This window comes from Paroedura picta, chromosome 1 (assembly GCF_049243985.1).
Source record: "Paroedura picta isolate Pp20150507F chromosome 1, Ppicta_v3.0, whole genome shotgun sequence".
NCBI classification, from domain to species: Eukaryota; Metazoa; Chordata; class Lepidosauria; order Squamata; family Gekkonidae; genus Paroedura; species Paroedura picta.
The window spans coordinates 133,230,411-133,253,180 of record NC_135369.1 but is presented as its reverse complement, the minus strand read 5'-3'; the positions used below and the strand labels follow the sequence as shown (position 1 = coordinate 133,253,180).

Sequence of the window (22,770 nt, the reverse complement as noted above, 5' to 3'; positions counted from 1 at the left end):
GTATCAGAGAGCTTTTGGGATTTAAATATAACCACACACTATTCATTTGTAGAAATAATAAGTGTTACAAGAAAATAAGCATCCACAGCCAACAAAAAGGTCAAGAAGTCCCTGAGTAAGGCTAATCACTGCCACATTTTTGACTTATTGAATGGAATGAAATGTGCACATTCTGATCATGCTCACTTGGAATGAACCCAGGGACTTCCAAAGCAGCACAGATAGTGAATTTAAAAAGGCATTCAGCTTCCTGAATGAACGTCTGCTTTATTTTCATTATTAAAAAAATTAACAGGACTGGGAGGAGAAGGGTAGCCTTCGTATTTGTATGGTTTACTACACAACAGTGATTTGCTGTGCAGAGCTGCACGTTGCAATATAAAGCCTGCAGAAAATGGGGTATCTTTTTCTTAGCTCGTACTGATTATAAGGTTACTGTAATCTTCAGTGGTTTGCAACTTTTTATCATGAATCTGATGCATGCACAAAGAGATAATTAGATTCATTGGAATTTTTGCATTTGTGAATAAAGAAGTTAGGCCTCTCTGGGGCAGTGGAGGGAACTGCTGATGGGTCTCCCCCCGCTGCCCTAGACAGTCCTGCTGAGGCCTGGCAAAGCCATGGCCAGAGCTGCTTGGGGTGGCAAGAGCACTAGCGGGGACTGGCACTCCCTCTCCCACCCGGTAACGCTGCTGAAGCTTGTCAAGGCCACAGCCAGGGCTGCTCAGGGTGGGAGTGAGTGGTGGCAGTAGCTCCCTCCCCCTCCCCCCATGGGCCACAGTCCCTGGCCCTCCACTCTCCCTTCCAGCTCCCACTGACTGGGATGGCACTTCTTCCATATGGAAGATGTTGGGGGAGGGTCATCCCTCATGACTGGCCATTTATTGGATGGATGGCCAATCAGGGATCAGACACCCAATGTAGTCTACCTAGTTGATGGTTAGGTGAAGAGTCCCAACTCCTCCCAGCACCCTCTTACCATTTTATTTATATGTTCAGATGACAATGCAAAGTTGTTCAGAGGAGCATGTTGGAAATAGTTGATGTAGGAAGATATGGCTATGCAATGAACCATTTGGCCGTCAGTACTGTGCTAACCAATCACACAGCCCCCTGCAATAAAAGGCATCCCACTTGCTAAACCATCTTTAAGATTTTCTTGCTCAGCCATGGCACTCTTATACAATGTTTTCCCTTTATCTGCTTGTCTACTCTTATGAGTTTTAAAGGACAAGCAGTGACTTGCTTTTTCCAGGCCTATAGTGAAAGATAATAACAAGACTGTTGATTTATAAAAGGCCAGGACTTCTTTGTAGAACATGTGGGCAGGACATCCCTTTATTAAACTAGAATTAGATTTATTATCATCTCAACAAGATGTTTAATAGATCGCTCAAAACTAAAGAATGCCACCTTAGCTTAACATCTTCCCAATTAATTATCTCAAAGTGTCTCCCTCTTTCTTTTTCAACCTTATGTATTCTTACACACAGTATTTAAGGAAAGGATTTTACACTGAATGAAAGTCAGACTGGACAGCTCCATTTTTCTCTAGTAAGCACACTTCTGGAGTCTAGTACTATTGCATAGAGTTTCAGATAAGCTTTTACATGAATAACCAATCGTATTCACAAAACACTCATCCGATTGCTGCTCTGTGAAATTACCTTCAGAAGTAAAATGTTCCTCCAGCAGCCAGTATCATAGCATAGCCAATCAACAAGTTTCAGCATTAGCATGTCATTCCCATAAGCTCTTTTTTTCTTTCCTTCTTTTTTTTTTTTTTGGTTCAGTGACCTTTTTAGAAGCAGACATAAGGATCTATTCAGCACTGGTCAGAAGGAATTTATCAACAGTGTCAGTGACCCTCTGCTTGACTGTAGCTTTTAATTTCTGACAATTTTTTAAAATTCATACACAATGCATCCTTCACATTTTTTCAGTGTCAAGAATTTAACTTCCTTGACTTGTGCAACAATCAGTCGGGGTGATCCTCTTGAATGGGGGCTTCCAGATACCCTCATTCTGAGAGTTCCGTAGTCAGTTATGACAGATTCATGTCAGTTTCATTCCATCAAACACACAGCATTTACAGATTTGGACCCAAAGTATTCCATGCATATGTGAAAGGCAGACAGAATGCTATAACAGGTCACCAACTTTTCCCAGTTACATTTCACTGAAGCCCTTTGTAACACTTCATATACTAATTGTTTTCAGAGGCACAAAGAGCTTCAGAGGACAAACGCAAAAATACTAGTGTCTATATCTTGCACTTCTTTAACCAGATCATAGAATCATGGAACCATAGAATCATAGAATAATAGAGTTGGAAGGGACCTCATGGCTCATCCAGTCCAACCCCCTGCACTATGCAGGACACTCACATCCCAATTGCTCATCTACTGTAACCTGCCACCCCTTTGCCTTCAAAGAATCAGCCTCTCCGTCAGATGGCTATCTAGCCTCTGTTTAAAAATTTCCAAAGATGGAGAACCCACCACCTCCCGAGGAAGCCTGTTCCACTGAGAAACCGCTCTAACTGTCAGGAACTTCTTCCGGAATTTCTTTTGAATTAATTTCATCCCATTGGTTCTGGTCTGTCACTCTGGGGCAAGAGAGAACAATTCTGCTCCATCCTCCATATGGCACCCTTTTAAATACTTGAAGATGGTTATTACATTCCCTCTCAGTCGTCTCCTCCCTAGGCTAAACAGACCAAGCTCCCCCAGGCTTTCTTCATATGTCTTGGTCTCCAAACCCCTAACTTTCTTTGTTGCCCTCCTCTGGACACGTTCCAGTTTGTCAACATCCCTCTTCAACTGGGGTGCCCAAAACTGAACACAGTACTCCAAGTGAGGCCGAACCAGAGCAGAGTAAAGCAGTACCATCACCTCCCGTGATCTGGACACGATACTCCGTTTGATACAGCCCAAAATCCCATTTGCCTTTTTAGCCACTGAGTCACACTGCTGACTCATGTTCAATGTATGCTCTACTAAGACGCCTAGATCCTTTTCGCACATGCTCTAAGAAGCCTATCTAGATGAACAGAAAACTTCAAGAGGAACTAAGAAAAGAAAATGTTCAGGATGCTGTTTCCATTGGCTGCAGAGGAGAGGACACGCAGTAATGGGTTTAAACTACAAGTACAACGATATAGGCTTGATATCAGGAAAAAAATTTTCACAGTCAGAGTAGTTCAGCAGTGGAATGGGCTGCCTAGGGAGGTGGTGAGCTCCCCCTCACTGGCAGTCTTCAAGCAAAGGTTGGATACACACTTTTCTTGGATGCTTTAGGATGCTTAGGGCTGGTCCTGCGTAGAGCAGGGGGTTGGACTAGATGGCCTGTATGGCCCCTTCCAACTCTATGATTCTATGATTCTATGCTACTGCCAAGACAAGTCTCCCCCATTTTATATTGGTGTATTTAGTTTTTCCTACCTAAATGCAGAACTGTACATTTGTCCCTATTGAACTTCATTTTATTCAGCTTAGCCCACTTCTCGAGCCTATCAAGAGCATCCTGTATTCTGTTGCTGTCTTCAGTTGTGTTTGCTACCCCTCCCAGTTTAGGATCATCTGCAAATTAAATAAGTATCCCCTCTAATCCCTCATCCAAATCATTTATAAATATGTTGAACAACACAGGGCCCTGGACAGATCCTGGGGTACTCCACTTGTCACTCTTCTCCAAGAAGATGCTGAACTATTAACAAGTACCCTGGTTTTGCCACCGTTGCGTTCCGTCCCGTGTGTAAACGGTTTGCTTCGCTTCTTCCTCCTCTGCGTTCTCCATGCCGCCGTTTCAGCGTCCGTGCATAATAGGCCATATGGAAGTCTGCATTGTTGCTGCTGAGTCCCTCCCTCTGCTCACCTCCAGAGAACCTCCCTCCTTTGTGAGTGTGGGCTTGCCCCTTCAGTGTGTATGTCCAGAAATGAGGCATCTGTACATGCTAGTTACACTGCAAGAACATTTGCTTTCTCCAGTGAGTATTAGTTCTCCATGGTGCCACATATACTCTTGTTGCTCAGGATTGTGCTGCTGGGTCTCAACCCATATAAAGCTATGTTCAGTGGCCTAAGGTAAGATGCTTTTGTTTTGATAGGAGTTAAACCACAGATCCATAGTCAAATCAAACCTTTTTAAAAAATTCAAAGATGTTATTTTCGGCCTTTCTATGATGTTCACCATGAGCACAAAGTGAAACAATAATGAAGAGTTATGCAATTTTTGACACATAGAGCCTTGCAGGCTGGTTGGTGACTAGGCTCTGGGACAACAGTAAATATAACTAGTTGACACAGTGAATCCAGGGATGTCAAAGATAGCTACATGAATTGAAGGTAAGTCCATTTATGGATTCTGTGGTTTAACTAGCAGGTGAACATAGCTCAAGAGATTTGCTGTATTACCTTCAAACACAATGTTGCTATGACATCAATGAAATCCACATGGTATGCTTTTTAAACTAGATGCATTTTAAAGTTAAGAATAAAAGTCTAATGATTTTCAATAAGCGATGTTCCAACTTTTAAGCAAGATGCAAAAAAAAAAAAAGAAGAAGGATATAGAAGGAGTGGAAAACCCATCCAGAAATGGCTAGATGAAGAGTAGTTTTCAAACATTTTGTCTGATGTATGATGGTAAATTTCATGTAAGCTATTGTCACTGAGAAAATCTTGTGTTCCAAGAATTGTAAATCGCTTCACCTTATGCCAGCATAAATGCTGCATATGTGCAGCTGTACTTGGTGGGTGGAGAAAGAAATGTAAAAGCCAGAGTCAGACTACTGTGGTTTTATCTTTTCAGTCGGCATTCTACTAACCTTTTAAGGGAATAATGTAAACTAACCTTTTCAGAAAAATGTAAACTAACTCAACAAACTTTATTGCTTATCCTGCATTTCTTCAGGGGCCTCATGGGAAAGGGTGCACTGAAGAAAGAAACTACTTGGGAGCCTGAAGCTCCCTTTCATTGAAGAACATGGCATTCCCTCATGAGTCCAATACCCTGCAGGCCTTGGTTAGGGCCTAGATGACTGAGATATCATCTCCTCTGGCATGCCTTCTTACCATGATCAAACAGCATGCTTGCATTTGGGGCACTTTCACCCCTGCTTTCATTCCAATTTCAATGCACTTTGCAACTGGATTTTGCTGTGTGAAATGTCAAAATCCATTTGCTAAATGATCATGAAAGTGCAGTGAACACAGGCAGACAACTGATTTTTTAAAGGAATTAAGCCATAAATATGGAACTTATTCACATGGCCAGTATTGTATTGCTTATTATTCTTGTCTTATTATTATTATTATCCAAGGATAGTCTGGCAGGCAGGCAAGGGATGTTTGAAGATGGTTTGCCATTTCCTGTCTCTGTGTCATGACCCCTAGTGTTTTTTTTGGAGGAACTACCACACAAATTCGTGGTGGTGACCCATCCAAATACTAGCTAGGTCAGTCATGCTTCTAAAATCTGATGGAATTGGGCTTGCCTGGGCTATCCAGGTCAGGGCTAAATAATGAAAATAAGTAGACACAAGTGGCACCTATTGTCAGTGAAAGGACTGAAGGACAAAGTGTCACTGTGATGGACAACATCTAGAAAATGAAGTTCTGAGGGCTGTAACAACAGCTACGGTTGACTGGCAGTGTGGTAGCATGGCCAAACAAGACACGAGTCATAATTCTTTTTTGGCAACAAAAAGGCCACAGCTTTTATTCAACCCAACAGAACTAAGGGTTGGCCGGGCACAAGGTGTAGAGTACAATCCCCTGCGCAGCCATCCGGCTGCTGACATGCGCTTGAGGGGACCCTGGTCCTCTCCCTCCCAGCCCCTCAAAACCCTCCCCAGGAGGAGGTTGGTTAATGGTTGCCAGACATCCACCTCATTCAGGTAGGAACTCAGAAGTTGAGCTGTACAATAAAATAATGTAAAACTTGTTGATTATTGATGCACAATTAAAAACAGAATAAAAACTTCATAAAAACAATACAGAACTAACAACACATAAGACCAAATGCATTTGAACCCTACTGGGTCTTCCTCAGTAGTCAGAACTGTGATGATATACTCTTATATTAAATACCCATATTAAGCTCTTTATAAAGTGTAGTTGAGTGGTTAAATGGGATCTGTAAACTATGGCTCCAACCAATATATGTACATTTTATCCTTCTTGGAGACCATCTCCTACGATATGTACCTAGGGTCCCCACTTGTCGCTATTGTTTAATTCTCTGCTGAGAGTGTAACTCATGTGTGTCAGAAAAAAAGCCAGAAAAAAGCCTGTTCTCTCTTCCTGCTCATCAGTAAGCATGCAGAGGGGTCATGTGTTAAGGGACTACAGTAAGTAATTGTACTTGGGAGGAGGGATAAGATCCATTAATACTACTTGCAGTTTTTTAGTCTGAAGCCACTATGCTTAGATCCAGCACATAGACCCCCTTACACATAGAGGAATACTTTATCCAGTTTCTCCTTGGAATTCAACACGTCCATATCTTATTAATTTCATTTTAATGAAAGAGAAATGCAAAGAGAGGAGAAGCAGGAAGGGAAGTTCTGCAAACTTCCAGACTATTACTCTGTAAATGCTCAGAGAGAGGCAATGTCTTCCCAAACATTCCTGTGCTCCTGCCATGGCATCACCCTATGGTGTGTTTCAAAAAATGAAATTCACTTCAGCACAACAATGCAAATATTTCAAAAACAGAGACCTCTCAGAGGCCTAATAATGGTACCCAGTTTGTGTTACCCATAAGAGCATGGAAGCAGAAAATAGGGTATATATTTTCTGTCTTTTATGACTGACTAGTAAAAAAGCCCATTGTATCCAGAAGACAATGGGCGCTAGCAGGCAGGGACCAGAGCGAGGGGCAGGCGAGGGACAGAGCAAGGGACAGGCTACCTGAAAGAGGAGGTGGGTGGCGGCTCCTCGGCGTCTCGTGGTTTTTGGTGGGGAGTCCCAGGCGTGGTGCGCTGGGCTGCGGCGGCTCCTCTGCGTTTTTTTGATCTTCTGCAGCTGGGGGGGGTGGGTTCTTTCTGCTGCTTCTCGGAGGCGGCGCCCACGGATCGGGCCGCACCCGTGAGCCGCGCCCGCGGATCGGGCCGCGCGGGCGCGGCCTGGCCCTGATTCCCTCTCGGCGGCTGGAGTCTCGGCGGCTGGAGGTTCTCGGCGGCTGGAGTCTTGCCGGGGCTCCCTCAGGGGCCGGCCTGACACGTCAGGCCGGGAGCAACTGCGAGCCGCGCTGCGCGTGGCTCACAGTTACTGGGGCTGGGAATCAGAGGGACCAATCGGCAGGCGCTTCGCGCCTGCCGATTGGTCCCTCTGATTGTCTGTCATGAGGAAGGGTCCAATCTGGACCCTTCCTCATCCCGGACACATCCCGCCCCAGAACCCCTTACTATTTTATTTAGTCCGTGGCGCCCGCGGCGCCACGGGCGGTGTACAGATAAGGCTTCATCAGAGGAGTTTGGAAGGGAATTTAGTATTATATCTCAAGATATTACTTCCCTACAGGCAAATTACAATGGTCAGATAATTTCCTTCATTGGAATCAAAGGAAAAAAATAGTTGTTGTAAGGGAAGATTGCAAAAGGGACCGGAAGATCAAAATGTGACATGTCTTCTGTGACCAGTTTGAATGCCATATCATAACTATAACTATGCCATGGTGAGAAAATGTCATGCTGACTAATTAGGCACTGTGAATACAAGCCTGGATAAGTCCAGATAGCATATTGTGAAGATGTTCCATGGGCTTCTTTAACCCACATAAAAAAAAGATGAAATAAATATACTGATGGTAAAGGTAAAGTCAAAGGTATCCCCTGTGCAAGCACCGAGTCATGTCTGACCCTTGGGGTGACGCCCTCCAGCGTTTTCATGGCAGACTCAATACGGGATGGTTTGCCAGTGCCTTCCCCGGTCATTACCGTTTACCCCCCAGCAAGATGGGTACTCATTTTACCGACCTCGGAAGGATGGAAGGCTGAGTTGACCTTGAGCCGGCTGCTGGGATTGAACTCCCAGCCTCATGGGCAAAGCTTTCAGACGGCTGCCTTACCACTCTGCACCACAAGAGGCTCATGTACTGATGGTAGATGGATGTTATGATAAAAGAGCAGAAATACATTTTGAGATAACAGTTTGAATGTGGCTTAGCGGCAATGCATCTGCTTGAAATGCAGGAGGTCTCATGTTCAATTCCTTGTATCTCCAGTTAAAATATCTGTCCGTAGGTGATGGGAAAGGGCTCTGCCTGAGACCTTGGAGAGCCGCTGCCAGTCTGAGTGGACAGCACTGACTTTGATGGACCAAGGGTCTGGTTCAGTACAAAGCAGCTTCATGTGCTTATAACAAGGTAGTCAAACTGTGGCCCTCCAGATGCCCATGGACTACAATTCCCATGAATATTCGCTGGCAGGGGCTCATGGGAATTGTAGTCCATGGGCATCTGGAGGGCTGCAATTTGACTACCCCGGCTTTATAAGATGCTTTCTGAACTCATTTCACTTCAGAACATAACACCAAAAGCCAGCACATTGGGCTCTCGTTTCTTTAAGCAAAAAGGCAAGGCCTGTTGGGTACTGCAAGGTTAAATTTGACCAGTGTACCAACAGTATCTTTAAAAAATCAGAATCAAACAGCCATCCAGTCATACCTCAGCTGGTTGCTTCATTGAGAGCTCAAATGCTAAGGCTCAAGGTAGAAGAAATAACTTCAAGAACAACTTATCCATTTATTTGTTGTTTAAATGTGTTCTCTATTATACAATTTAAAAAGAAAACATATCCTGCCTATAGAATTACCACCTAAAGAGCTCATTGAGATAAGTCATTCCTCCTTGCCACCATTGTAGTAAATTGGATGTTGTAGCAAGAACAACGATAGCAAGAATAATGCAACTTTATCCCTCTGAGACCTGTTGGAAGTAAGGACAAATTCAAAGTTAAGAGCCTTCTTTCTTAAAGCCCCCTTCTAGTCACACATCTTGACTTAAGCAATACAACTGTACTTATTGCAACAGAGGGAAATTATTTTATTTATTTATTTTATTATTTGGACTTATTGCCCGCCACTCTCATGACTGAATTGCGGCGGGTTACAGTTTGTTCGTATTAAAACCCCATTAAAACTATTGGACATATCTCCAAATACAATAGACTCCTAAAAACATTAAAAGGGTCATGGCGGATTGCGCCCCATTAACCCCTCAAAGAAAAGTAATACAAGAGTGGGGGCAGGAGGAGGGAGCACAGATCGACGAGCGAGTGCTAAGCTCTTAACATTGGGGGGGGGGGAATACACTTTGCATCCTGAGTATGCCACCCCAAAACTATTTTCCCTTTCCAAACCAAAGGTCCATAATCTGAAAATGAGCAATGGCCTATCAAGTCAGGGCCTTACTCACTGTTCATTCTGAATACCACTCTCTGCTAGTGTCCTGGGTTTTCAAAGTACTGTCCTTCAGCAAAATATGGCTTGGCACAAGGTGGCTCCTGTGGTCCCATTGCCAATGTCCCCAAAGTGCTGACTTCTTGCAGAATCTGGCACCTCAGAAACAGGCCTCCCAGGTGAAGGAAAGTTATAGGGGTTGTGCTTCTCACCAGGAAGTGATTTCTGAAGGTCCACATCAGAAGAATTCAGTTTGAATTGATGGTCTGGGGCTAAGCTCTTCCCGATTAAGCTTTTTTAGTGAAGAGAGGCTAGGATTGAGGGCCCATGCCAGACAAAACCCAGGACAGCGGTAGGAGTGTGGATTCAGTTGTATCCAAGCCCCCTCCAAAATCCTACCAGTAGAATGGCACTGGGTTATGCTTGGGTGACAGTACTAGGTTGGTACTTGGTTCTGCTGTTGGGCACTACTGTACTGATTCTGCTGTCCTTGCAACCACCCTCCTCCTTACCCAGATTGTTATTCTGTGCTTGACATCAGTCCTGTTGAGCTGGCATTTCCCACAATTGTACTGGGTTCTGCTGCCTTAGAAACCAGCAAATGACTATTCATATGGCCAAAGCTACTGCCACTAATTGCCAGGAGTGGAAACATATTATAAACAAGGCAAAAAAATCCAGCAGCACCCACAACAGCATACTGGCTGAGAGGACAACCTGCTCCACCAATTGCCAGAAGAAGAAGCAGAAGCAGCAGCAGGCTCCTGTACAGCTACCCTCCTCAGTTTTTACTTCAGGGAGAATCCTGTTGTGTTTTGGCTCTGCCACAGTGGCACTGGTTCTGCTGCTAGTGTTGCAGCACACACACATCTACAAACACAGACACACACACACTTCACTTTCCACTAGAGAGATTTTCTAGGACATTCTGCTGGGCTTATTACCTTGCTAATTCCACCCAATTGGAAACAATGGAGAATAGCAGCACTTTCTTAGAGTGCCCATAGAATTGGACCCCTTGGTCTAATCTTTTTGAAACGTGGGGGTTCTTTTGAGGAGAGGCTACAGTAGATATGCTGCAAGTTTGGTTCCTATATTTCACACACACACACACACACACACACACACACACTGACCACTTCATAGATTTGCCCCAGGGTAGATTTACCATTGACTTTAATGGCCCCCATAGGGTATAATGGACCCTATAATGAATTCAGGATACTGTGTATTGCCAGATTTGAACACCATGCCAGTATTGGGATTTGGTAATATCACGTAATACTTATATTTTTCAGGTTCAATATACCCAAATAAAAAAACCCAAAAATGTCTTGCACATCCCCAGTCAGTGATTAGCAGAAACAGTTCAGCAACAAAATCCTGAATAAGACTTCAATTAAACTTGCTTTCTTCATAGATGTTGCCTATTCCATCTATAACCAAGGCCTTTCAGTAATAAAGCAATTATTTCAAGCTAACACTGTTACCCCTAAAGTCTGTTAATAAACACATGGCAGTGGGGAATAGCTAAGCAAGAGGGAGTAACTAGCAAGATCTACTGCCAATGTTTTACAAGGTAATCTTCTCCTTTTAGGAATCTGAGGCAGACAACAGATATTAAAGAAAATTAATTCAGTTTTTATTGGAACAATCACATAAGATGAATGATGAAGTTGACTAACAGATATGCAATTACACTTACATATTTACCCAAGGAGAAACAAAGCAGAGAAGGAAATGATTAGGTATGGGGATAAGGGTCAGCAAGATTTGTAATTACTGATGATCTGGATGTGGGATCAGCTGAAAAGAAGCAGAGCAAGATGACTAAACCTGCACTCGAGTTGGGCATCTGGCAGGATCCGTACCAGAGAAGCTGGCCACCATAGGCATGCTATGGGGGGCTGAGGGAAAGGTCTTTATTAGGGTTGGCTGCTTCGGCACCTGAAGAGGTCGGTCACTCCTGACACAACCAGTGCCGCACTGAGGGAGGGGGGAGGTGCAGACATTGGAGCACCAGTGGGCGCACACACGCAGGTGCGGCACTGACTGCATCAGGAGTGACCGGCTGCTTCGGGCGCTGAAGCACCCAACCCTAGTCTTTGTACCCTTTTGCAGCCATGCATGTGGTGAGAAAGCCCATAGGCTTTCCATGGAGGAAACAACATCTTTGCCCTAGGAATGGCAATGATCAAGATGATGGTATTAACAAAAGGGGTTATTTGGAAGGGGGTGGAGAAAGTTTCTAGAAGTATTAGGAAACTGGCTGCTATCTAATGTCTAGCTTAATGTTGGGACAGGAAAGGGCTTTGGTGGTAAACAAAGGATTTTAGCTTCAGGATGTGGTTAAGAAAGGAGCCTGCTGGGCACTGTTTACCAATAGTAAGGAGGAAGAGAATGTCAGGAAAGGCAGATGCTCTTTGTCTCAACGGAGATGTGTCCCTGACACCCAGTTTCTGTGTAGAAAAGCAAACATGGCTACTGGTGCTCCAGGAGTGCCTTGTGATGATGGTCTGGCTCCCCAAGTGTGGATATTGATGGTGGCTTGATGCAGAGGTTTATAGTGCCAGTCCAATGATATAGGCTCTTGCCTGTGGTAACAACACAAGGACTTCTGAAAGCCATGTTTTCAGTGAGCAAACTTGCTACATATACTCCTCCCAATATGGAAACTATGTTATTTCCATTACTCTGCCCAACTGCCTATAAAGCTCTACCTCTCTCTGTGTGCTTTTTGTCCTTCTAACTGATCTGGAAACTGGAGTGTATGTGTTAGCCAATACTCTAATAACAAAATCACTGGACCTAACAACATCACCTACATCAGCAAAGGCTTATTCACATGCTCATCTTCTAACATTGTATATGCCATTACATGCCAACAATGCCCCTCTGTTCTCTACATAGGGCAAACAGGTCAAGCCCTCTGCCAAAGAATTAATGGACACAAGACTGACATAAAAAATCACAGGACTGAAAAGCCTATAGGGGAACACTTCAACCTTCCAGGACATTCAATAAGGGACCTCAAAGTAGCTATTTTATTGCAAAGGAACTTCAAGAACAGATTAGAAAGGGAGATTGCAGAAATGCAAGTTATTACAACACTAAAAACAATGGAATACCCTGGACTCAACAAGGACATTGGTTTTTTATCTCACTATGTATGCTAAACTCATTCAACTCTTATATCCACATTACTTACAATCCCCTCTTCTTTTTATTTTATTGGGACAATGTGACTGCATGTGATGTAAGAAGTATGTAATGTAATTCAGAATCTAACTCCCTGGTCTCAGGACTAGATAACTTTCAAGCATAGCTTGTCACTTGTGGGGATGCTTCCATGTGGAGACAGATAGGGCAAGCAACTGGTCTCTTTTAATTATTTATTTTCACAACTGGGGAGGTGTCTGCCATTAATTACTAACCTTGACATTTTTATTTCTCCAATGTTTTTGTGAACCACAACTGATCCCAAAAGTCTGAGTAGCCTTTTTAGCAAGGGATAATCATAACCTTGTTCCATTGTTTGTTATCTGAGAAAGAGTACATACCCTCAAAAACTCATGCTTTGAATAAATCTTTGTAAAGGTGCTATGGGATGTATTTTGTTGTGCTGCTTCAGACCAACACGGCTACCTACTTGAATAAATAGAACATGTAATAATAGTACTATGTCTGCAGCTTGAACTAGGATCCCCTGAAATCTAGCCTAGAAAGATTCACCACCAGTCCCATGACTGAGATTTGAACAAAACCAAATTTTATGGTTCTTCGCTTATAAATCATTTTCGGAGTCATATAAACATATGAATGTGCCTTATTCTGAATCAGACCATTAATCAAGATCAATATTATCTATTCAGACAGGCATTCAGCTCTCCAGAGACTCACACAGAGGTCTTTCACATCATTTTCTGTCTAATCCTTTTCATTGAAGATGCTGGGGATTGAACCGGAGACCTTACACATGCCAGGCAGATGCTGTACTACAAAGCCAAAGCCGCTTCCTAAGTCTCCATAGTCTTCCTTCCTTCATTCTTTTTTTCTTTTATTCAGCTAAATGGCAGGCTCTGATGGACATGACCATATTTGATATCACTAACTCAGGTAATTTTTCAGAGTTTTCGGTGGCTTGTTTTCTTGACCTTGGGATGCCCAGTAAGAAAGTTTGAAAATCCTTGTAGCAATGAAATGTTTCTAGCAAATGCTTCTATCAACTATTTGCATTTTTTTTTCTTTGCTTGCCACAGGAACTTTCCTCCAACTACTTACACTTTTGAAGTGCTCTGGAAGTCTGGAGCAATGCCAAGCAGGCTTAGCAAGGGTTAGAGACTGTCCAAAGTTTGAACAGGGAAAGGAAAGTGTTTTTTCTTAGTAAAAGCACTCACAGATTTACTCACCCAGGACTAAAGTAATGCTGCAGTTCTCCATCATCAAAATTCAGATTCACCCTCTTTTTTGACAGGCAATTTGGGAACTTGATGCTTGGCACACTCTTTGGCTGAATCCCTGACCTCTTTTCACTTCAAAGATTTCCGAAGGAAATTTCCTTACTCTGTATTAATTTTATCAAACTTTCCGAATTGCTTGAAGCTTTCTCTGTGTGCAAATGTTAAGAGTCTAGAACAATTTTATTAAATAAAGCAATCTACAAAAGTCTCTACAATAATGAACATAATATATAGTTAGCCCAGCCTTTGGTTTTCTGAGCCGAAGATATGAAATGGCAACATTCACTTGAAATAATAAGAAATATCTTTAAAAGTCTGAGAGAATAGGAGAAATATGTTGGTCATAATGGAGATTAAATCTGGGAGATAAGTTTACGAGAGAATCACAGGTTTATAAATGTTTTAAATAAATGGGTTTTATTTGGCGAGCTAAGTAAAGAATCAGCGGAGGTCAAACTACCTAAAGTTAGGGAGGGATGATGGAGGAATACATATGAATGCTAAGAGTATATTTCCAGGCCTTCCAAACTGGACCTAGTCAACATTTGAAGCTTAGTTTGCTAGATATTCTAACTTATTCTTAGTCCTTGAAAGTAGCAGCTTTGTATGGAGATCAAGTCTCACAGAAATTATCAGACAGTGAATCCAGATAAGAAATGTAAGCACAAAGGTAGAGATTTCTGAGGAAGGCAACACTAAAGAGCAGTGTTTCATGCATGAACATTTTTAATATTCTGTTTTTTAAAATCATATACAACAACCTGTTCCTGTGGTAGGAACAACAACAAAGTTAAAGAACAGAGTTTGTCGGCTACAGATGAATCAGATACCTTTTTTTTCTCCCCAAACAGAAGTTTCTTCTTTGCTAATAGCTGTAATATGCTGTAACCATCCCTGCATCTATGGACCCTTAATGACAGGTTTTAGATTTTTAAAAGCATTCCCTGCAAGGAAAGAGAGGAATGCAAAAGTGATGATAATCTGCTTTGAGACTCCTCCTGGTAGTGAAAAGTGGCATATAAGAACCAATTCTTCTTCTTCTTCTTCTTCTTCTTCTTCTTCTACTACTACTACTACTACTACTACTATTGGGTTTCTAATTGTGACCGTTTACACACTGGGAACTTCACTGCCCCAGCTCTCATGCAGGAGCACAAATCGGGGGTGGATGATGCGCACTGGGCCAAATGCTCCCCCATGTGGGTGCAGTAAGAGGTGGGGCAACCTGCCACGACTGAAACTCCAGCCTGCAGCCCGGCATGAAACCTCCAGTGCGTAAACGGTCTGTGAGCAGCACAGGGTGAGAGACTGCCCAAAAATTACTGGTGTCTACTGCTAGCAGTTCTGGCCAGGCTCCATGAGGTTATCGTATGCTGGCTAGACAGCTGCATGCTGCCTGAGCTAGAGAGAAAATAGCCAACTAAGGGAAAGAGGCCCTCTATCAGGTCTTTTGCAGTGATATAAGACAAAGCTTGTCTTGGTACCATGCCTCAGAGAGAGGATGGAGCTTGGGGTTTGGGCAGGGACTTCATTCAAGGGTTAAATAGTGGTTGGACCCTTTGGTTGTCTTCAAAAGAGGAGCTGACAGTGTTCCCTCTAAGCCAGTGGTTCTCAACCTTCCTAATGCTGCGACCCTTTAATACAGTTCCTCATGTTGTGGTGACCCCCAACCATAAAATTATGCAAGTGTTCTTTCACAGAAATTAAGCCAAAACTGACCAACGGTGTGAAGATCCATTGTTCATGATTATATATTATATCTTCATGGTGTGAAGATCCATTGTTCATGATTATATATAGATTGTATGTAAATTGGCGGGCACGTTCAGGAGGAGCGGCAACAGTGGCAGCCTGCCCCCGCCAAGCTGCTCCCCCTGCCTCAACCCTTGTGAAAAGGTCGTTTGACCCCCAAAGGTTGAGAACCACTGCTTTAAGCTGTGTGCTTGAGTGGCTGCTCATTAACACAGGAAGACCTGCTCAACAGCCATCTGGAGCTCTGCAAGGCCTTTTGCCCATTGCCCATGTTAAGATTACAGCAGTTCTATTCTGCTCAGTTTGTGAAGTGCCCCACTCAGTCGGGGAAAAAAACAGAGGGATCATTGCTTATATTTCTGCTGCCTTGGAGGGAGCCACCAGCCCCACCTGCAAGCTGCTGGTGGCTGAAGGAGGTCCTGCACATCCAGCTTCCTATTTAGACATCTTGCAGCATGCTTTTCTGTCAGAGAGTTAAGTCACACACCACTATGGGTCCCTGCACCTGTTCATCATTAAAATTCATACACAAATCTGTAAAAGCCCTTTGAATTGTTTCATCTCACCCTTGCCCACCTTTTCAGTTGAACCCTCATTGTAGGTTTGAGGCAGATCATGTTCCCCCTAGAAAAGCACACTTCTACACAGCACAAGCTCATAAGCTTTCACGACTTTTCAGCTAGTAACATTCTTATTTTGATCCTGTTATTTTTGAACTTCAGCAGTATCACTAATTAGAAACTCAGGGAAGAAGCACACTCTTCGAGTCAGAAGCCAAACAACTAATAGCTACACACCCTTAATGGTAAAAAGAGTATACCCATTAAGCAGGTTAGTTATGCAAATTCAGTTAATAGGTTAAGAAGAACAATCTTCAGAAAACATTAATGCTAATACCTGACTTTCAGTGAGCATAATGAATCGGGTTATTGTTCAGCGGAAACAAACAATCAAGAAGGTTTGAAAAGTTTCCCATATTAAAAACAAACAAAAGGCATTCTTTGTAGAGGCAAAGATCGTCTATCAGAAAGAAACTTGCAGCGCTGTGGTATCTTATCTCAATTCACTGAAGTTAAGTGGCTTAGAAGCATTTAATTGCTTAGAATGGCACTTCTAGACTGGAATCCTTGTTCTTGTGCAAGGAGGGTATTGTTGTTGTTGTTGTTGTTGTTGCTGTTATTTTTAAATGTGGTTCCCCTTTCAGTAAAGGGTGGAGCTTGACTGTCCTGTAGGAAATGGAAAGCAAGAGTCCTGGTAGATGTGGCTGGGCTGGATGCCTCATGTGAATCATAGAATCATAGAATCATAGAGTTGGAAGGGGCCATACAGGCCATCTAGGCCAACCCCCTGCTCAACGCAGGATCAGCCCAAAACATCCTAAAGCATCCAAGAAATGTGACACTAACAATTAGGAGTGGAAGCAGGGCATCTGTTTTGATCAGCTCTGTCCACAAGCGCTTTGCATTGTTAGGAGTTTCTTGTGGACAGCCAGAATCCACTTTGGGCAAACTCCCTCCCTTATGGTTCTCCTGACTCCCCAGTTGGTACCAGATTTCTGCCAGATTAGGCCAGAAAGAGGGAGGAAAGGCTAGTGGGAACACAAGCAGAGATTCAAGCCAACATGACACTGCCCGGAAATGATGGCAGCTAAGAGGGCTTTCCATTAGCAATAACCTATATCAAAAGAGGTGTTGACCATTATACATTATTATTATTATTAATTATATGGCAGAATATTATGCAAATCAGTCATTAAAACCTCTTAGGTTGCCTCATATGATGTGACTTCATTTTTGCAAATGAGGCTAATACATATCAGAGAGAACATTTCCCCCCTCTCCAGCATGTGAAATAGCACAGCCAAAGTAAATTAGTATCACTTCAAAGCTTTCATCATTTGTTTTGGTTGTTAGCATTACCTTGTTTTCCATAAGAAAAGCTTTTATCAGAAAGAGTAGCTTTTTATTAACTGCTGTTTCAGCTTCAAACTCTTTACAATTTAACTAATTTAGCAATAGCCTTTACAGGAACAGCCTAGAGTGATCTTTTGTTATCAGGCTTATCCTTGATAGCTTGAATCACTCTCAGGCTTCCATTACTTGGAGATTATTTTTTAACTAAGTAACCCCTTTTCTTGTCAGGCACGTAAAACTTTTAAGTCAAATTTAGGTCATTCAAAACCTAGGCCAAAGGTCTTCAATATCACCTTTAATATGAATGTGGTAGAATCTTCTCTCTGTCAAGAATCTGACAGGAAGAGCCATCCCCAAATCCTGCTGGCGACAGCTTCCTGGTGGTGTAACATGAGTAGAACTTAGCCAGTACTTCATGCTTTCCAAACAGAAAATGAAAAAGAAGTGATAGATTTTTGAGAAACAGTTAGCACAACACTACCACTATAATGCATGGAAACATCATCAACATCCACCAGTCCTAGAATATCTTGCCAACAATACCCCCACATGAACTACACATAGAAGGAACCAATCCACCTACATGTTCAACTGTGTGGATCAGTATGGTGGATCCAGTCAAAGTCATACGTAGGCATTTGAGTTTGTCCAAACTGAAAATATACCCCAAAATACCTTTTCAATATTGTTCATATATATTTTAGCTTCCCAAATATATCCAGGATTTTTGCGAGAACCAGAAAAAAAAATCTCCATATAAAAATTGCAGATATATTCTGGAATTATTGCCAAACCAGCTGCCCATCGCTGGCCCAGCAAAGCCTGTGGGGAGAAAGCTCACTTCAGGAATGTCTGCTGGGCAGACTCTATTGGGCAGTCCAGTCTAAACCAGACTGCTCAGCAGAACCTCAGCAGAGCCCACACAGAGAGTTCTCCCCACAGGATTGACAACTTAGTGGGCTCTTTTGGGTAGTTTGGTTTAAATGCACCATCCAAAAGAGCCTCAGTTGAGCTGACAGGTGTTTTTAGCATCTTTTGCCGATTCCACACTGGAGGCTTCACACCAGGCTGCAGGGTGGAGTTTGAGTTGGGGCAAGTTGCCCCGCCTCTTCTTGCTCCTGCATGGGGGAGCATTTGGCTTGGTGCATCTCGTCCACCTCGGATTTGTGCTCTCGCACAGGAGCCAAGACAGCAAAGTTCCCAGCATTGATTATGGGTTTGTTTTCTTGTTTTTTGTTTTATCCATCTGATTGCACACCCTTAGTGTTAACTACCTCAATAAAGTCTTAGTAAAAAAAAAATCATGGTCATTGAGGCAAGGGATGTTGTTGTGCCGGCCCCTTCTAAAAATAAATTAAGAAATGGTACATAGATTAGCTTGGCATCAATTGCTCAGCCTTTGGGGGGACTTAGTGATTGGGAAGTATATTTGCAATCACCCAAAAGCACGTCACTTCTGGGAAAATCACAGATACCACAATTTTGTAGGGATCATTAGAAACACTTTAATAAAACCTAAGAATTTCTGGTTAGTTCTAAAGTGGATTGACATAATCACCTGACAGCATTTTTTTCCATTATTTTTTCTCCCACCAGCTGCAGGAATGGCAACAGGAAGATGGCAAGCCCAATGGGGAAAGAAGCCTTGGGTGCTGAACAACATTAACAAAATCCTTAGTTGTCATATGGCATGTTGGGGCAAGCTGATGAAGCTTAGCACTTCTCAGTACCACCCATGTGCAGGTGATAATAAACAAAACTGGAATCGTTTGCCAGCTGTGATTGAAGCAAGGATAGTGTTCTCCTGCTAAAGGGAGCCATGAGAGTATGCCAAGCATAGCCTGCCCATTTAAAGTAGGAATAGGTTGTGGTGTTGATTGGCTATTTAATAAACTAGTTTAACATATTTCTGGATGTCTGGAATCTCCTTTAGAAGACATACTGGAGACAAATAGAAATATGACTCATTTCGACTACTGAGGTCTTTGAACTCTCCTGTTATGCATGTGGGTTCATTGACAGTGTCTATCTGGTGAACTGCAAGAAGAGAAACTCAGAGTAACCATCCTACAACACCTTCCAGATCCATAGTGCATATAATATTGGAAAGTGAACTATTCATATTGATTTGAGTTCCTTAGAGAGAAGGAATGATAAACATATAATAAATATATCACTAGGGTTTCCATCTCAGAGTAAAAAATACCTGGAAATATGGGAGCTGAAGGAGGGGGAGAGAGGGACCTCATTGGAGTACAATGCTACCTGGTGTACCTTCCAAAGCATCAATCTTGTCCAAATAAACTGATCTTTTTTTGCCTGAAGATCTGTTGGAATCTCAGGAGATATACCTGGAAACTAGTAACCCCATAAATATAACATGCTTTAGAAATTAGTCTAAAAGTCTGCTCAGTGCTTTGAACTGGAACAATTAATTGTGGCCAGGTAGTGGTGAGTCTGGACAATTGCACCTAATATTGCCTGGACTAGGTCACTCTTATGCAGCTTTCTGTGGTCTACCTCCTTCTGGCAAGCTATATAATAGGGGAGAGGGACATAATTGGCAGTCAGGCTTTAGAAATTGTTAAGAATGATTTGTGTAATTTGAAAAGTTTCTTTCTGACTCAGATAAGATGATGCAGGAAGCAAAGACAAAGTTCTACTGATCATAAACTAGTAATTTAGATGTACAGTTAAAACTTTGCAGACATACATCAATGCCAGTAGTGCTATTCATATCCTTCAGATGCATTACATGAAGCCTACATGGGACCATGGTGATAATCAGACTGACACAATGATTTGCCTTGGGCCTCAATCTCCAGTTTATTGACAAATGCACTGACTAGCTGTGTTTTCTTCGCTCTAAACTTCAAGAAGCCAAAATTAAAATGGAAAAGATTTATCATCCATAATCTTACCCATGACTGATCAGACTTGGAAGAATCATGAAATTACCATGCACAACATAGATCTTCTCTCTTGACTTTGCTGCAAGATATTTTAGAGTCAACAAGTTAAAAGACAGGCATTGGGTTACAAAGATATACAGCACTCATTTAATCAGCTGTTCATAGGCAATAGATCTGTTAAGGAAAACAGGCATATTTATGTTCCACCTAACATTCTGTTGCTTTGTGGCCTTGATCTTCAGTAGGGATGGACACAAGCTGAAAAAATGCAGTTCATTTTGCAGGCTGTGAGTCCAGCAAACTTACTTTAAAGAAACTGCAGTCACTTTAAACTGGGTTTTCAGAAAGCTGCAAAAACATTTGAACAGTGGGACACTGGGATCTTTGGATCAATGTCTGCTCAGGCTCCCTAGCCCTAAGAATGTGAAATTGGCATTGACCATGGCCAGGTTTGTTTGTTTGTTTTTTATCCTTGCCCCAGCCTGGTAGAGCAAGCTCTCCAGAGAGATCAGGGCCCTGAGGGACCTTAATCAATTCTGGGGGGCCTGTAAAATGGAGCTGTTCCACCAGGCTTATGGTTAAGGCCTCGCTGCTGGGAGGAGGAACAGAACCAGAAGATCAGTTTCTTGCCAAAAAAGGACCCCCTTGGCTGGGAAATTTAGTTTGGGTTGCTCATACACTTTTTAAGTATTTTTTTTAAATTGTATGTTGATTTTACTGCAGTAACTCACCCTGAGTGACTCGGAAGGGTGGATTAAAAATTAAAGAATATATTATCTTATATTATTTTAATTAAACAATGTGTAAAGCATCTTACAAAGGTAGCACAAGGTAGCAAAGATAAAGCAAGAAGCAGTGATCAAAATCCCAGCGCATGTGAAATAAACTCTAATGCTCACTAATCATATAAATTATCAGTCAGTCTCCACAGAATAGCCTTGGAAATAGGAATTGCACTTGGTACAAAACCTCTCAGAAAATCTTCAGGCACAGAATTCCAGAGCAATGAACTTCTTACTGAAAATGCTATGGCCCAATTTCCAGAAGACCAGACTGACTTAGGAGAAGGCAGACCAAGGAAGCAAATGTTTAAGTAATGCCATTGGTGCATTAGAGTATATCAGGGATGCACTAATATTCTCTAGTGCAGCTTGGTGTAGAGGTTAGGAGTGCGGACTTCTAATTTGGCAAACTGTGTTCGATTCTGCACTCCCCCACATGCAACCAGCTGGGTGACCTAGGGCTCAACACAGCACTGCTAAAGCTGTTCTGACCGAGCAGTGATATCAGGGCTCTCTCAGCCTCACCTACCCCACAGGGTGTCTGTTGTGGGGAGAAGAAAGGGAAGGCAAATGTAAGCCGCTTTGAGACTCCTTTGGGTAGAAAAGTGGCATATAAGAACCAACTCTTCTTCACTCTGTCAGTACACTTGCACTGGAGCATGTCAAGCCATAATCTCAGCAGCATAATACAGCAACGTGTAAAAATACATTGAAGCTTTTCATAAACAATCTGGTTATCTATTGTTTTCTTAAAGTGTAGGTTTTATTATTCTGTTGAAACCATTATCTTTCTGCCTGCCTGTCCTATGCTCAATTTTTATATTGCCAGCCAATGCTGTTGACAGAATGAAGTCAAAAGACGTTATAAAAGAGCAACATGTGACTCTTGGAATACACAGATACTTGTATGCATAACAAGCATAATACAAGTGATGGGAAATGCATGCCTGATGCCACTCAGATTTCTTTCTGTCCGTGAAATCAATGACATAACTTGAATGTTATAGAGAAAGAAATGGATTGAAATGCGGATATTATTAATAAACCATGAGGGCTGCATGAATGGATAAATAATGCATTTGCTTCCAATGATAAAAGTATGGAAGATTGATATCATTTCATCTTTATTAGAGGATCTTCTGCACTTGTATCTGGCTGCTCAGATATGAAGGACAACCATGCACAGGATTGTCCTAAAACTCTAGGTAACAAAGATAGGAACTACAAATGGCACCCCACCCCACCCCAATTGTGAGAAATGATCAAGAAAACCAAAGACCCATGGCCTGATTAGACAATATGTTAAATATGAGATGGCTTGGAGTTTCCCCAACTTGCATTTTATATATTGTCTAATCAGACCTCTAGCTAGCATGTTCATTTTGTTACTTTTATGGTGTATTCTTTATGTCATTATCATTTCATCATTATCTTTCTCTTTTGTTATCTTCACTTTTTAATATTTCCCTCATTTTTGTAAAGTTCCCTCTTTTGAAACCAAACATAACAATTTGGGGTTTTAGGGGTAACTTTCCATTGACCTGAGT

At 42.3% G+C, this 22,770-nt stretch overlaps 1 protein-coding gene across 13 annotated transcripts in view; it reads right to left on the bottom strand.

The window, feature by feature from the left end:
* LOC143820823 (uncharacterized) overlaps positions 1 to 22,770 on the bottom strand; it is a 117,085-nt gene that overhangs the window by 978 nt on the left and 93,337 nt on the right. For 7 of the 13 annotated variants that reach the window (XR_013225545.1, XR_013225549.1, XR_013225550.1 and 4 more), the window contains 3 exons: positions 20,451 to 20,520; positions 17,823 to 17,947; positions 12,557 to 16,842 (listed from right to left, as the gene is read on the bottom strand). Coding sequence is in view for 2 of the 13 variants with exons in the window: in XM_077304139.1 (XP_077160254.1) it covers positions 16,817 to 16,842; positions 17,823 to 17,947; positions 20,451 to 20,520 (221 nt within the window). In the remaining 11 variants the exon portion in view is untranslated. Of the gene's footprint in view, positions 1 to 389; positions 5,920 to 12,556; positions 16,843 to 17,822; positions 17,948 to 20,450; positions 20,521 to 22,770 lie in introns of those variants that run through there. The other 6 variants (XR_013225546.1, XR_013225555.1, XR_013225554.1 and 3 more) reach the window with 4 other exon arrangements.